This window comes from Chelonia mydas, chromosome 1 (assembly GCF_015237465.2).
Source record: "Chelonia mydas isolate rCheMyd1 chromosome 1, rCheMyd1.pri.v2, whole genome shotgun sequence".
Lineage (NCBI taxonomy): Eukaryota > Metazoa > Chordata > Testudines > Cheloniidae > Chelonia > Chelonia mydas.
Genome location: NC_057849.1, coordinates 229,598,964 through 229,613,659, shown reverse-complemented (window position 1 = coordinate 229,613,659; position 14,696 = coordinate 229,598,964). Strand labels below are relative to the sequence as shown.

Below are 14,696 nucleotides of genomic sequence, written 5' to 3'. Positions count from 1 at the left end.
TAGAACTTTATCAACTGATGGTCATGTGCCTGCTTGTAATTTATGCTGATTCCTCTTATACCATTTGCTATACTGAAATTTTGCTAATTCAGCTTTGGTTTGCTAGTGTTCACTGATGAGAACTAACGGTGGGAATATTGTTCTCGTTCGTTCAAAGTCTGATATTAAAAAGTAGTGTGTTTAGGGTCTGATCTCAAAGGATGCCCAGCCCTTAGTTCTGTTGAGTTTTTTACTAATGTTTGGGTTTCACTGGTGAACAGCACCTTGATACTTACAGTGCTCAATCACTCATGATTTTGTGTTCAATTTGCCATACAAAAAACATTCAAAATTTGTGTACTCCTCTGAGCTTCCAGTTTAGGCAAGTATCTAGCTTTGAAATTTTCACTTCTATCAATTGTGGCACCTTAGAGACTAACCAATTTATTTGAGCATAAGCTTTCGTGAGCTACAGCTCACTTCATCGGATGCATACTGTGGAAAATACAGAAGATAGTTTTTATACACACACACATCATGAAAACCTTTTGTAGTTATAAACACCCATTTTTTCATGGTGTGTGTATAAAAACATCTTCTGTATTTTCCACAGTATGCATCTGATGAAGTGAGCTGTAGTTCACGAAAGCTTATGCTCAGAGAAATTGGTTAGTCTCTAAGGTGCCACAAGTACTCCTTTTCTTTTTGCGAATACAGACTAACACGGCTGTTACTCTGAAACCTGTCATTCTTTCTTGAATACAGGGAGACATCTGACTTGATTACCTGTGTAGCAGACCTTCAGTTCAAGAATCAGAAACTTCAAGAGGAGAACAGCAAACTAAAGATGGCAGTTGAAGCATTGGAGGAAACCAATAATAGGCTAATGGAGGACAATGAGGATCTAAATAATCAAGTAAAAAGGTGGAACACTTTCATCACAAGTTCAGTAATTTTTAACTCCTGCTGTCTGGAAGTGGTGACCAACTGTGCAAAAACTCCCCATGCTAGACCTCTCGTGTTTAGTCTATGAAATTGAAAATAGCTGGAAAAAGTGTTCCCATTAATTGATCTGATAAGCCGAGGAGGAGGAAGAAACGGGGATCCCTTCCAGTTTTTCTTAGTTCAGTGCTTGGTTTGACCCTTTGTAATTAAAGGCTCGGTGATTAAATGTTAGTCCTAGAAGTTTATGCCCACCCTCCCATGATGCCTCACTGTCTATCCGTGCCTTTGGGGGGAATGTAGGTAGCTTGGCCCAGATCAGCAAAGGGAGGTGGGCCTTGTGATGCTAAGCATCACCACGCCTGACTTTTAGGTGCCTGGGAAACCACTGGAACCGTGAGAGCCACAAAGCCTGCGTTGGGCACCTTGGCTCCCTGTACAATGAAGAGGGAGAGGTAGGCACCTAAAAAATGAAATTCCCAAATGCCAGCCCGTGAAGCAGACAGCTGCCTAAGCTAGCTCATGGGAAAAGCTGGCAAAAGTTGGCGTGTTCTAAGCCCTGCCCTTCTCATGGGGTTAGGAACTGATCTCCTCTGTTTGCAATCCAGAACCCCTTTCCTGGAGTTGGGCAGCTTAGATGCCTAAGGCCCTCCCCTCCCGCCCCCAAGAAAATTAGGTGCCTGCCTAACTCAACACAAAACAGACCAGATGGGCGTGGGCAGAGGAGGAGGAAAAAGAGGACTTCACTTTAGCTCAGTGGTTCATATACTTAGCTGAGATGTGGAAGATCCTGGGTTCAGTTCCCCACTCTGCCTGAAGAAGGGATTTGAACAGGGGTCATCTCACCTCTTTAGTGAGTGCCTAACCACTGGACTCGAGAGCGATTCTTGCTCTCTCTGGCCCAATTAATATTTTTAATTATTTTTAAAGTGGAATAACTACAATGTTACTAACATCAGAATATGCCGTAGTCTAATGGCCTGAGAGGTGGGGAACCCCTGTTCAAATCCCTTCTGATTATCAGGCAGTGTGGAGAATCTGAACCGGGGTTTCCCACCCAAGATGTGGGAATCCTAACTGTTGGGCTAAAGGTACTACCCCTCTCGGCCATTCTGGGTGCCATGAAGCATGCTCCACGCGTGCCAAATGTATCGGACCCCACCGACACACAAGATACCCTCTATCTTTTTTTCAGTTTGCGGATCACACTGGGCCGGGGCTTAGGCATCCGGACACCTAGAGTGAGGCAGCAGTGTGTGTGTGCCCAGAGGTAACAATTTGGGCAGCTCAGGGAATTTTTTCCAGGGTTCGTTGTCAGCCAAGAGCAGGTTTTGTAGCTTTTATTAGTTCTGGAGACTGGGACTTTGCCTAATTCTGGGATTTTTGTAGGTCTGGGTCCTCTCTTTGGTACTTCCACAGAGAGGACAGAGCCTGAAAGACCTTCAAAGTGGTAACTGCCATATATTGGTAATGTGCTTGGGGATGTCCTGTTTGCATAGAGATAGCAGGAAGGGGTTGTGGTCACACCACTGACACATGCACAGCTAGGTGATCCCATCAACATAGCAAAATAATGTTACAGGGAAATGACTCTCAGTGTAGGCCTCTGGCAGGAACAAAACATTGTTAGTGACCGTGGAAACTAACAAACACAACAGACTCTGCTCGTAACTAGTTACACACTTGATTATAAGTTGTAAGTTAGATGTGATCCAAGAGCAAGCCTGTAAGTGCTCAGAGGCAGTCCATTGACTATTCCTTGGCTGAATGAAGGTAATAGATGCAGCAGAGGCCCTGGTGGTATGGCAGGGGGATGCTGAAATAGACAGGAATGAAAAATTCCATAAAAGGTCCTTCCTTAGCCCAAAGTGCAAGCTTAAACCTAACTCAACTGGCAGATTCTTGCTGTCTGCCTTAAAGCGTGCCAGCGAGGATGAGTCCCTGGGGGCTCTTACTGTGTCCAAAAATACCGTGTACATAATAAGCTTTAAAAATCTAATGCCTGTGGCTTTGCTGGATTCTTCTTTCTGCAGTGCCCAGCAGTCTGTTATGAGAGCAAAATCATTAAAGGAGGAACTGGAAGAAATGAAAATTAGCCTGAACATCTCAGAAGAGAAGAGACGCAATATTGTGACCCAGCATAAACAGCTAGTAGGTCTTCTGATAATATATAAAAGTAAGAAGCTGTACTGAGGGGGTGAGCTGCCTACCATTATAAAATCAGGAACCTTTTAAGGTACAGCAGTGGCTATTAGGAATGCCTGTATTCATGTTCCTGGCTCTGTTGACACTTTTTTTGTATGGACCTTGGGCAAAACACTTGGGGCCTGATTCTCCTCTAACTTACACTGAAGTCAGTAGAATTATACCAGCATAAAACTGGTGTGAGAAGAAACTTCACTATCCCATCTGTATAATCTGAATAATACCTTTCTAAAACATTGTAATTCGTTTGTGTTTATAAAGCACTTTGAGATCCTCCAATGGAAGGTTTTATAATTTCAAGTCTTATAGTGAAGTAAATAATTAAGAAATACTTAACAACTATCCTGTCTGCACTTAAAAAATCCTCTGGTCTTGCATACAACTAAATTTACAGAAGGTTGGGTGCTGTAATCTGTACCCACACATGTCTTTAAATAGGTTGATGTTCCTCTAGTAATTCTAGTGTTCTATGCAGCTCTTGTGGAATCTGCAATTTAGACTGGCATTCTCTGGTTCCCCAAGAGAGAGAGTTCTGTAGATAGCCAGCCTGAGATCTAAGTCCTTCTTCAGAGGTGCTCAGGTCTTGTTCTGGACGTCCACATAGGTATGAATTCCCCCATAATGCTGAGTGCAGAGCACTGATCAGTGAAGTTCTCCCCATGCTGTATGATGCCTGTAGATATAGATAGAACTACTAAAGTTTCATTGTGCAACCAAAAAAGGACTCCACTCCCTGAATTGTGGGGGGATATGGGGGAAAAACAATATGAAGATGCCTGCTACACTTATTACAGGAAAATACAGCAAATGTTGCATATGCCACATCCTTTAGTAGACTGATATTAGTCACAGCGTTCATTATTATGTTGCACTATTCCAACAATGCGAACATCATCTAGTATCATTCTAGCCATCTGACTTTTTTTTGTGGCTCCTTAACTTAGTGGTTCACCAGATCAAGGCAGAGTAGCTTTGAAACTAAGGTCACCCAAGTAATTTGATGTCCTATGACTATTATAAACAATACTACCTTTAAAACATGGCAAGCTGACTCTTCCTGTATTCTCCTTAACCAGGAAAAAGAGAATCAGTCTCTCATCATCAAGATTTCTTCTCTTCAGGAAGAGGTACAGTATTTATAAACTTCACAGGTACATGTATTCATCTAGTTAAACTGAGCATTTGAGGAGTTGAATTTTTCTATTCTTTCAAGCCTGAGCTACTACATAGCAACACTGGCTATGTTCTACAACAGAAACTTCATAGTGAATCGCGAGTCTCCAAGATGCATTACATTTCAGATTCATCTGGCAGATGAGGGAGAACAAGGGTTGGTTTGTTGGTGGAGAGAGGGATTGGTGGTGGTGCCCTACTATGGAGGATAGCCCAAAAACTGAAATAGTGTCCATCTAAACTCTTGCCAATAACATGCACTTCTATTTCATCACTCAACTAAGATTTGGATTAAGAGCTTTATGTGGAAGCATTCACCCCAGCTAAAAGGCAGTAACTGACTTCTCTCCATCAATATGTCTGTCACTGGCTCTGACCTATTTGTGTTGAGAGACCCCCAAAAGTCTGCATAATTGATCCAGATATCAGAGGGATAGCTGTGTTAGTCTGTATCCACAAAAACAATGAGGAGTCCGGTGGCACCTTAAAGACTAACAGCTTTATTTGGGCATAAGCTTTCATGGGTAAAAAAAACCCACTTCAGATGCATGGAGTGAAAATTACAGATACAAGCATAAATATATTGGCACATGAAGAGAAGGGAGTTTACAAGTGGAGAACCAGTGCTGACAAGGCCAATTCAGTCAGGGTGGATGTAGTCCACTCCCAATAATTGATGAGGAGGTGTCAATTCCAAGAGAGGGAAAATCGCTTTTGTTGTGAGCCAACCACTCCCAGTCCCTATTAAAGCCCAAATTAATGGTGTTAAGTTTACAAATGAATTGTAGCTCTGCAATTTCTCTTTGAAGTCTGTTTTTGAAGGGTTTTTTTTGTTTGTTGAAGGATGGCTACTTTTAAATCTGTTACTGAATGTCCAAGGAGATTGAAGTGTTCTTCTACTCGCTTTTATATGTTACCATTCCTGATGTCTGATTTGTGTCCCTTTATTCTTTTACATAGAGACTGACCAGTCTGGCCAATGTACATGGCAGAGGGGCATTGCTGACACATGATGATGGCATATATCACACTGGTAGATGTGCAAGTGAACAAGCTTCTGATAGTGGGGCTGATGTGGTTTGATCCTCTGATGGTGTCGCTAGAGTAGATATGGGGACAGAGAAGGCCACGGGGTTTGTTACAGGGATAGGTTCCTGGGTTAGTGTTTCTGGGGTGTGGTGTGTAGTTGCTGGTGAGTATTTGCTTCAGGTTGGGGTGGGGGGGCAGGGGCTGTCTGTAAGCGAGGACTGGCCTGTCTGGTGAGTGGTCTGTGAGTGAGGATATGTTGTAGATCATTGATGTGCTGGAGAGGTTTTAGCTGGGGGCTGTATGTGATGGCCAGTGATGTTCTGTTGTTTTTTCTTGCTGGGCCTGTTCTGTAGTAGGTGACTTCTGGGTACCTGTCTCTCTCTCTGTCAATCTGTTTCCTCGCTTCCTTGGGTGAGTATTGTAGTTTTAAGAATGTTTGATAAAGATCTTGTAGGTGTTTGCCTCTTTCTGAGGGATTGGAGCAAATGCAGTTGTATCTTAGGGCTTGGCTGTAGACAATGGATTGTGTGATGTGCCCTGGATGGAAGCTGGAGGCATGTAGGTAAGTATAGCGGTCAGTAGGTTTCCGGTATAGGGTGGTGTTTATGTGACCATCACTTATTTGCACTGTAGTGTCCAGGATTGATCATGGCTTAATAGTGTTTTCAGGGAATAGTAGAGTGACTGTTTTTGTGACACTCTCATTTTAAAATGGTTGCTGTTGTATGTGATTGGAGGGAAATATGAAGATCAAGACCAAGGTAGTTAATATTTCATTATAATTAAAGTATACTGTTATAAAATATCCCATTTCCTGAAAAGTATGGGGCAGGGGTGTGAGACAATAACAACAACAACACGCACCAGAACCAAGGGATAGAGGAATATGCCATAGGCAATAATGACCCACAAGACGAAATATCTCACAGAGCCAGCGAACTCTGTTCTGTGCTATTTCTCCAGGCCCATTAATAGAACTTCCAAAAATGTCACTAGTTCAATTGCAAACCTCCAAGAGTATGTCCATGCTGTTGATTGATAGTATAGACAATTATTGACTCTACTTGTGGCTCACTATGAGAAATGTTCAAGAGACCAAATAAGCAAACTCAGCCAAATGTATTGTCTTAAAAACAAAACAGAATGATACAAAAAGAAGACATACTACCATCCTTCTGGGAAGCTATTCTTCTCTTGCAGTACGTTCACCTTATGCAGAAGGTATGCTTCAAAGATACAGCCCGAAACCATTTACATTTATATTACAGCTATTTCAAGTTTAAAAAGCACTCTGTCACTGAAGAGCCAACTGACCAGTTCCTTATTTGGTTGCTCTGTACCTTTCCTTATCTCTGTTTTAGATACCACATCCCAAACCCATTGCATGTAGAGGTACATCCCAAGCTGTGCTAGGACATGCTGTTCATGTACCTTGGCTTTTACAGGCTTCCTATTGCCTAATGCTAAAGTCAACTTTGTAAAGTGTTGTGGGATACTTGACATGGCTGATGGGAGTTGTGGGAAGAGCATAATATATTAATACAATTTCCCAGAACTAATAATATTATATTATATGCATAATGCATGTTAGTGTGTGTTGGCTAACACTGTGGGGGAAGATGGCAGGCAGGGGTATGTGTGATTGCAGCATGTGTAGACACACCCACAGTAGCTTCAGTGTAGCTACTGCAAGTACTAACAATGGCGAAACCGTGGCAGCACAAGCTTCAGCAGGGGTTAGTCACCTGAGTATGTACTCAGGGTGTCAGGTGGACATATGCTGCCATGGTGTCACTGCTGTTTGTAGGTTGGTAAATTAAAGCTAGCTTGGGTGTGCCTACGCAGGCTGCAGTCTGGGCATAGCTCCAAACTGTACTGTCTTCCAAAGTTTCAAGAGCTGCTTCTGAGGAGTGATTGGGGTGGTACTGTGGGGAACCTGATCCAAGTGCCTTGAATGGGGTGAGTTTATAGTATATTTCCTGAATAAGGCAAAACTCAGGATTGTGTTGGCATAGAGAGTACATCAGCGCCTCACGTTGGAAAGATCACTGTTGCTGGGCAGCAGTCAGCCAGAGCTAGCCGGTTTGGTTTATATGCAGTTGAAACTGTAAGTGTTCACATTTTAAGGCCATAGGGGTCAGGGGAAAGGGGGAGGCAGGGTTTGCATGGTGTGGGGATATTGACCATCTCTCTCTTCCCCCTCCCCTGTTGGAGTATTTTGGAGAGGCCAGTCAGTAAGGAGTGGTTTGAGAGGAGGAAATCTTATTACCCGTCTCTCTAACCAGCTCATCCAAAATAGTATTTGGTAACTCTAATTAGCTATGTATAATAGTTTGCCTTTTGATCAGAATATTAGGAATGCCTTGGATGCAGATGGCCTTCAGAAGAAGATTGTGGAGTTATCCAAAAATGCAGCTGAGCTCCAAGTAAGCACTTTAAATTTAAACTTCTTCACCACTGATAAGAGACTGTTCACCAAACTAGCCCTGTTTACTCTGAGTTCCACAGCTCTCTGACGCGGTCTGCCATCACAAGCTGTAATGTGCTGCTAACAGCCTGGATTATGGATGGTGCTATCTGGGTTCTAGAAGTCTTCCTGACGAACCGTTTTGTTTTATTCTTTCTCCAACTGCAACTTCATTGAGAAGACTTCTTGTCTGTACTAGACTAGTTAAGGTCATAGTGCTAGAAATGAAATAAAAAAAAAGTAAAGCACAGTGTAGATGGGCTAAGGGAAATTAATGTGTCTGTGGGAGTTTCAAAGCTCTCTTAAAGCTTAAGCAAATATTGTGGAAAGAGTATGAACCTCTTATCCTGAGCACTTGTCTCAACTAAAGTTACACATGCATACTGCAGACTCCTGGTTCATGCCAAATAGTTATATAGATTATGACTTAGACTTTTAATGCTCCAGGTTGGCTACAAGACCAGCACCTAGAGCAGTGGCTCTCAGCCAGGAGTATGCATACCCCCAGGGAGGCACGCAGAGGTCTTCCAGGGGGTACATCAACTCCTCTAGAGATCTACCTAGTTTTACAACAGGCTACATAAAAAGCACTAGTGAAGTCGGTACAAACTAAAATTTCATACAGACAATGACTTGTTTGTACTGCTCTATATACTATACATTGAAACGTAAGTACAATAAATCAATTGGAATATAAATATTTGATAATTATAAGGTAAAAATGAGAAAGTAAGCAATTTTTGAATAACCGTGTGCTGTGGCATGTCTGTTTTTTTTTTTTGTCTGATTTTGTAAGCAAGTCGTTTTAAAGTGAGGTGGAACTTGGGGGTACGCAAGACTCCTGAAGGGAGTATGGTGGTCTGGAAAGGCTGAGAGCCGCTGACCTAGATGATGATATGGTTATAAGTAATAGCCAGCCTGGGTCTGTCAAGAACAAATCATGCCAAACAACCTAATTTTCTTCTTTGACAGGGCTACTGAGCTAGTGGATGGGGGTAAGCTGCACACACAAAAACTTGATTTTTAGAAAGGCTTTTGACAGTCCCATATGACATTCTTATAACCAAACTAGGGAAATGTGGTCTAGATTAAATTACTATAAAGTAGGTGCAAAACTGGATGAAAGACTGTACTCAGAGTAGTTATCAATGGCTCATTGTCAAACTGGAGGGGAGTACCTAGTGGGATCCCACAAGGGTCAGTCATGGGTCTGCTTCTACTCAATATTTTCATTAATGACTTAGATAATGGAGTGGAGACTAGTATTCTACAAATTTGTATATGACACCAAATTGGGAGGGGTTGCTAGTGCTTTGGAGGACAGGATTATAATTCAAAACTACCTTGACAAATGGGAGAACTTGGTCTGAAATCAACATGATGAAATTCAATAAAGACATGTGCAAAGTACTTCACTTAGGAAGAAAAGGTCAAATGTGCAACTATATAATGGGGTATAACTGTTTAGATGGGAGTTCTACTGAAAAGGATCTGGGAGGCTATAGGGGATCACAGATTGAATATGAGTCAACAATGTGATGCAGTTATGAAAGGCTAATATCATTCTGGGGTATATTAACAGGAGTGTTGTATGTAAGAGAAGCAAATAACTGTCCCATTCTACTCAGTGCTGGTGAGGCCTCAGCTGGAGTACTGTGTCCAGTTCTGGGCACCACACTTTGGACTCCCTCCAATTTGTCCACATCTTTCCTAGAGGACTCCAGAGCAACACAAATGATGAGAGGTTTAGAAAACCTGACCTATGAGGAAAGGTTTAAAAAAAACTGGCCATGTTTGTCTTGTGAAAGACTGAGGGGGAACCTGGTAACAGTGTTGAAATAGTTTAGAGCTGTTTATAAAGAGGACACAGTAATCAATTGTTCTCAGAGTCCACTGAAGGTAGGACAAGAAGAAATGGGCTTAATCTGTAGCAAGGGAGATCTAGGTTCGATATTGAGGGAGGAGGGGACTTTCTAACTCTATGGATAGCTTAACTCTGGAATAGGCTTCCAAGGGACGGTTGTGGAACCTCCATACAACTTGTTCTTATAAACCTCCAATGATGAACACCTGTCGGGAGTGATCTAGTTTTACTTGTCTCATGTAAGGCAGGATCTCTTGTAACTCCTCTACACACACACACCCTTGCTAGTTGGCATTAAGACATTTTTGGGTCACAATATAAGCTTTTGATGCCATTTTCCCCTTGCCACTAGCTGGTGGGGCTAAAATTGTAATACAGGGCACTTGAATCTGCATGCCAATAAAAGGCCTTTCTCTAATCTCTTTCCTTCAGATGCGAGTGCACATTTATGAGAACACTGTGGTGAATAAAGATGCAAGTCTATTGAAGGTTAGTAGCTTTTGTTTCATGACTGTATTGATTTAAATTTCTGAACATGGGCACTTTAACTAATGGGAAAAGCTAATGAAACCATTTTACTATAATATTTTAATGCCCTTCTGCGTGATGGTGCCTTACTCCATGACTACTCTGGACCTATGAATAGATATTACTCAACATAAATAAGGGTTTCAGAGTAGCAGCTGTGTTAGTCTGTATTCACAAAAAGAACAGGAGTACTTGTGGCACCTTAGAGACTAACCAATTTATCTGAGCATAAGCTTTTGTGAGCTACAGCTCGCTTCATCGGATGCATGCAATGGAAAATACATTAGGAAGATGTATACACACACGCACGCACACACCCACCCCTTCCTACTGTATTTTCCACTGCATGCATCCGATGAAGTGGGTTTTAGCCCACAAAAGCTTATGATCAAATAAATTTGTTAGTCTCTAAAGTGCCACAAGTACTCCTGTTCTTTTTGAGAAAACATTCTGACCACCAAAGTTTCTATGAAAAGGACTGCACATACATTCTGAATGTGACAAGAGATTCCAACTTAAACATAACTTACCCAATAAATATTGCAGTAGACAATTCTTAGGAAAGGTGCCACAGGGAAAGCTTACGTTGCCTAGAATGGAAAAGACTTAGAATTCTAAAATATTCTCAATGGTTGATTTACAGCTCGAGAGATTCAAAGCCTCTGTGCCTTCTTTAATCTGTCCTTCTTGTGAGTTAAGTTCACCCAGTCAATTGACCAAATAGAAACTGGATTTTGAATGCAGTCTAGTGGGTTGAGTACTCCTGCAGTGATTGATCGCAGAGGAACTTGCATAAACTGATTCTGTAAATTTTGGATAAAGAATACATAAGAGAAAATTATGATTTGCTTGGAGACATTGACACTTGCAGGATGAGCTACTATTCACAAAATAAACCACTTTTATATTGCTACTAACATAAACTAAAAGGTATTGGAGTAAGACCAATTCTCAGTTAAATGTACTACAGCAACATCTAAGCATTGCCATTCTCCCAGGCTGCAGCCACAGGAAACACGTGAGGATGAAAGTTTAGCTGATCTCCATCTTCTGTTTTATTTTGGTGATCTTAGACTTAGAATAGATGAGGTGTTTGTTTTTGTTTTGTTTTTACAGCAACTTCCCTTTCTTTGCTCATTGGTGCATAGGTTCTCAATGCATGTTATTTCACCTTTTTTTTTTTTTTAACCAGTACTCTTGCGGTTTTAAAATAATAGTAAAGGGACAGTGTACCAAAATATTTCATGCTGCTGCTTTAAGGAATGCTCTGTAGCTGAGCTTCTGAGAATATGAACTGTTAATGTAACTGTAATACATCTTTGAAACATGCTTGGCCATATAAACTGGCAGTAAGTTGCCACTTTAACTAATTCTACATTTTAAACCTGAAATGTGAAACACTCGCATCAGTGCTTCCCTTTATTGATTTTATTTGTATTTTGCATTTGTGCAGCCTTCTTTTCTGTGCCTACACCTGTAGAGATCTGAACAAAGTAAAACAAACCTTAATGCAACCTGTCTCTTCCATACAGAGCCTTAAGACTGAAACAGCCACTGTATAAATTTGGGGTTTCAGTTTATCCAAGCCACCAAAGTTTCAGGAGGGTAGTTAATGTAGTGGTGACTGCTGTCGTGCACTTATGTACCAGATACACACTGGCTACATAGCTAGCGTATTATACACACCAGATGTGTTCATTGTAAGATGCTTTAATGCTTTGGCAGGTATGGCTGAGGTTCGCCTAAAATAAAGGTATCTTGCACACAGCGCTACCTAGTGGCTAAACACTATAATACAGTTTAGCATTCCATTACAGCTGAAAGAAAAGGAAAGCTTATGCTCAGATAAATTGGTTAGTCTCTAAGGTGCCACAAGTACTCCTTTTCTTTTTACGGATACAGACTAACATGGCTGCTACTCTGAAACCATTACCGCTGGTAATTAGTTTCAGTTTTGGACCCATCTCTTTGAGTTCCTGTACAGTGCTCTTAAAGGATATGAATAGGCTAACTGTGGGGGAGGGGTGTTTGCTACTTCTTGACATCTTTTGTTAAAAAGTCTAGACGAAAAAACCCCACAGCTGTAAGCACAGAAGTTTTAGAACCAAACCACCTGAAAGTTCTAATCACTTGTATGTGGTTTTTTTATTTAACCTCCTACTACTTGCATCTGTAAAATGCAGTAAAAAAAATCAATAACAGACAAAATACACAAGCTGTGAAGAATCTCAGTAATGGGAAGAGAGGGTGCAATCTAAAAGGGGTGGGGAAGGCCTCCAAACTTTGCTTTCTATTCAGGATTGCCTCACAAATGCAACTGTCTATATTTGAAAAATCAACAAAATATACAAAGTATAAAATTATGTGATTAAACCCTTCCTCGGTTTACCCGTATCTCCATTCTAACAGTGCTCTGACCTCTTTGTAAAGCACTGAAAGATCATGAGTTGCAATTCAAATTCTAACAGCATACCTTGCTAACTTGTCAAGCAAGGGAGTATCATGTACAGTGTGTAACTGAAGTAACGCCAGTTACTTCATTTCAGCATGCTAGCCACTAGGTTCTGTGCCACTAACTCTTTCTCCCCAACCTTTGCAGAGAGACTTGGACATCCAAGAACTGAAGTCTACCATTGTGGAATACTCCTCTGTAATCGAGGTAGAGCACTGGGTTGTCCTTGTGGGAGCATTAGAGAAAATGCAGATTTTTATAAATTCTTATTCTGTATAACAAGTAAACTTATGAACTCTCTTTGGGTGTGATTCTAGACGTTACGGGTGGAAAAAAATAAACTGGTGAATGATATGCAACAAATGCAGCAAGAGCTGATTTCGTGAGTATCTGAATTGGGAGTTCCAGTAACTTTCCTTTTTCTCAGGTGAAAAAACTTGGTGGATTTTTATGTAAAATTTTTGCTGTTCTTTTTTCCTTCTAGAAATGGTATAGACTTCCCACTGATATACAAATTTAACAGCAACATCCTTGAAAGGACAAATTCATTGCACAGTGAATTGGCACTTGCTCAACAATCTATAGAGGTATGAAACTTTTTAAGTTCGAACACTTCAAATTATGTACATGGCATGCACCACTAATAATTACCTATACAGGAAGTACCCTCGTTACTCAAAACTACTGTGGGTTATGCACAGTGGGACTCTTGGTTCTGAACAGAGAGACCTGGAGTCTGAAGTCCATAAATCACCAGACAAGTACTGCACTGGCACTACAGGCTTATCACATGCAGCAGGATCATATCCATGGGCAGAGAATGAATGGGAAGGAAGGGGAGGGGTCGGTTAGTCTGTCCAGCATTTAAGTTCATTTAAATCTTGGTGCCTCTGCTAAGCTTGTCAATGGGTGTCAGTTGTGGTGGTTTTTGTAATGTGGACACTTGAGCTGGGCAAACAAATGTGCACAAATAGTTTGTTTACCCAAAAATACAGTTTTGTCAACCCAAAACTATTTTGCAAACTTGACGCAAATTCAATAAATAGCTTTGCCAGGAATTTCTTCCTAGGACTTAGATTCCATTCATAAAACAGGAGGAAGGGAAGGAGGCCCAGTGGCTATTCCTTTTTATCTTGAATGACTATGAATTGTCTTTGTAAATGACAGTGAATAGTCATTGGGCCAGGGAAAGTAAGTGACTCCATAGCCTAGTAACTGAGGCAATCTCCTAGGAGCAGGGAGATCAAAGTCCCTGTTTCAATGATTATTTGATTATTAAAAGTGGAAAACCTTCAACAGGCGAGATTGAGGGAGACTCGTACCAGAACACCCCATAGCCCAGTGGCTAGGGCACTCTCCTGCAGTATGGGAGGCCCAACTTCAAATCCCTTTTCTACATTAGGCAAAAGAACCCACATCCCAGGGGAGCACCCTAACCACTGGGATAGAAGTTTCTGTAAGGAGGGCGGCAGCTCCTCCTCTTCCAGCTGTTTTGTAAATCTAATCCTATAAAAATGCACCAAACAAAATATTTCTGGATGAACATGTTTCATTTGACCCCAAATGGATTTTTTTTTGATCCACCAAGTTTTTCTGCAGTTTTCTAATTTCATTTGACCTAGTTTTTTCAGTTGCCAGAGAAGTGAAAAATCAGCTCTTCACCCAACTCTGCTGGATGCATGACACTTAAGCACACCAACGCACCAGACTGAACAGCTCTCTGAAGGGAGCCACTTTTGGTTCCTGCCAACCTGGGTTGGAGTCAAACCAACCTAGTGGCAAAAGTTTGATACCTGACTACCAACACCCTTACTTTTCCGGTGCTCTGAAAGAATTATTGAAAAATAGCTTCTGTGCTGTGTAGTGCAGTCCTAATTCCATTCCTGTATGACTTGGTGCTCCGGGCGCGTTAGAAGAACTGACTTTAGAGGACTGTCCTCCTTTCGCTTACACCATTACTACTCTACAGCACTGTCTTGTTACAGACAAGAACAGCTCATACCTCTGTTACGGGTACATAACCGTGTTAAAGGGAATCATTGCCATGGCATATAAAA

The 14,696-nt window shown here is 41.4% G+C and overlaps 1 protein-coding gene across 7 annotated transcripts in view; it reads left to right on the top strand.

Moving 5' to 3' along the window:
- The window catches only part of IRAG2 (inositol 1,4,5-triphosphate receptor associated 2), a 64,888-nt gene that overhangs the window by 8,471 nt on the left and 41,721 nt on the right, over positions 1–14,696 (top strand). For all 7 annotated transcript variants that reach the window (XM_043538608.1, XM_043538601.1, XM_043538590.1 and 4 more), the window contains 8 exons: positions 745–903; positions 2,955–3,072; positions 4,203–4,253; positions 7,677–7,754; positions 10,092–10,148; positions 12,787–12,846; positions 12,957–13,021; positions 13,124–13,226. In XM_043538608.1, coding sequence (XP_043394543.1) covers positions 745–903; positions 2,955–3,072; positions 4,203–4,253; positions 7,677–7,754; positions 10,092–10,148; positions 12,787–12,846; positions 12,957–13,021; positions 13,124–13,226 — 691 coding nt within the window. The remainder of the gene's footprint in view (positions 1–744; positions 904–2,954; positions 3,073–4,202; positions 4,254–7,676; positions 7,755–10,091; positions 10,149–12,786; positions 12,847–12,956; positions 13,022–13,123; positions 13,227–14,696) is intronic.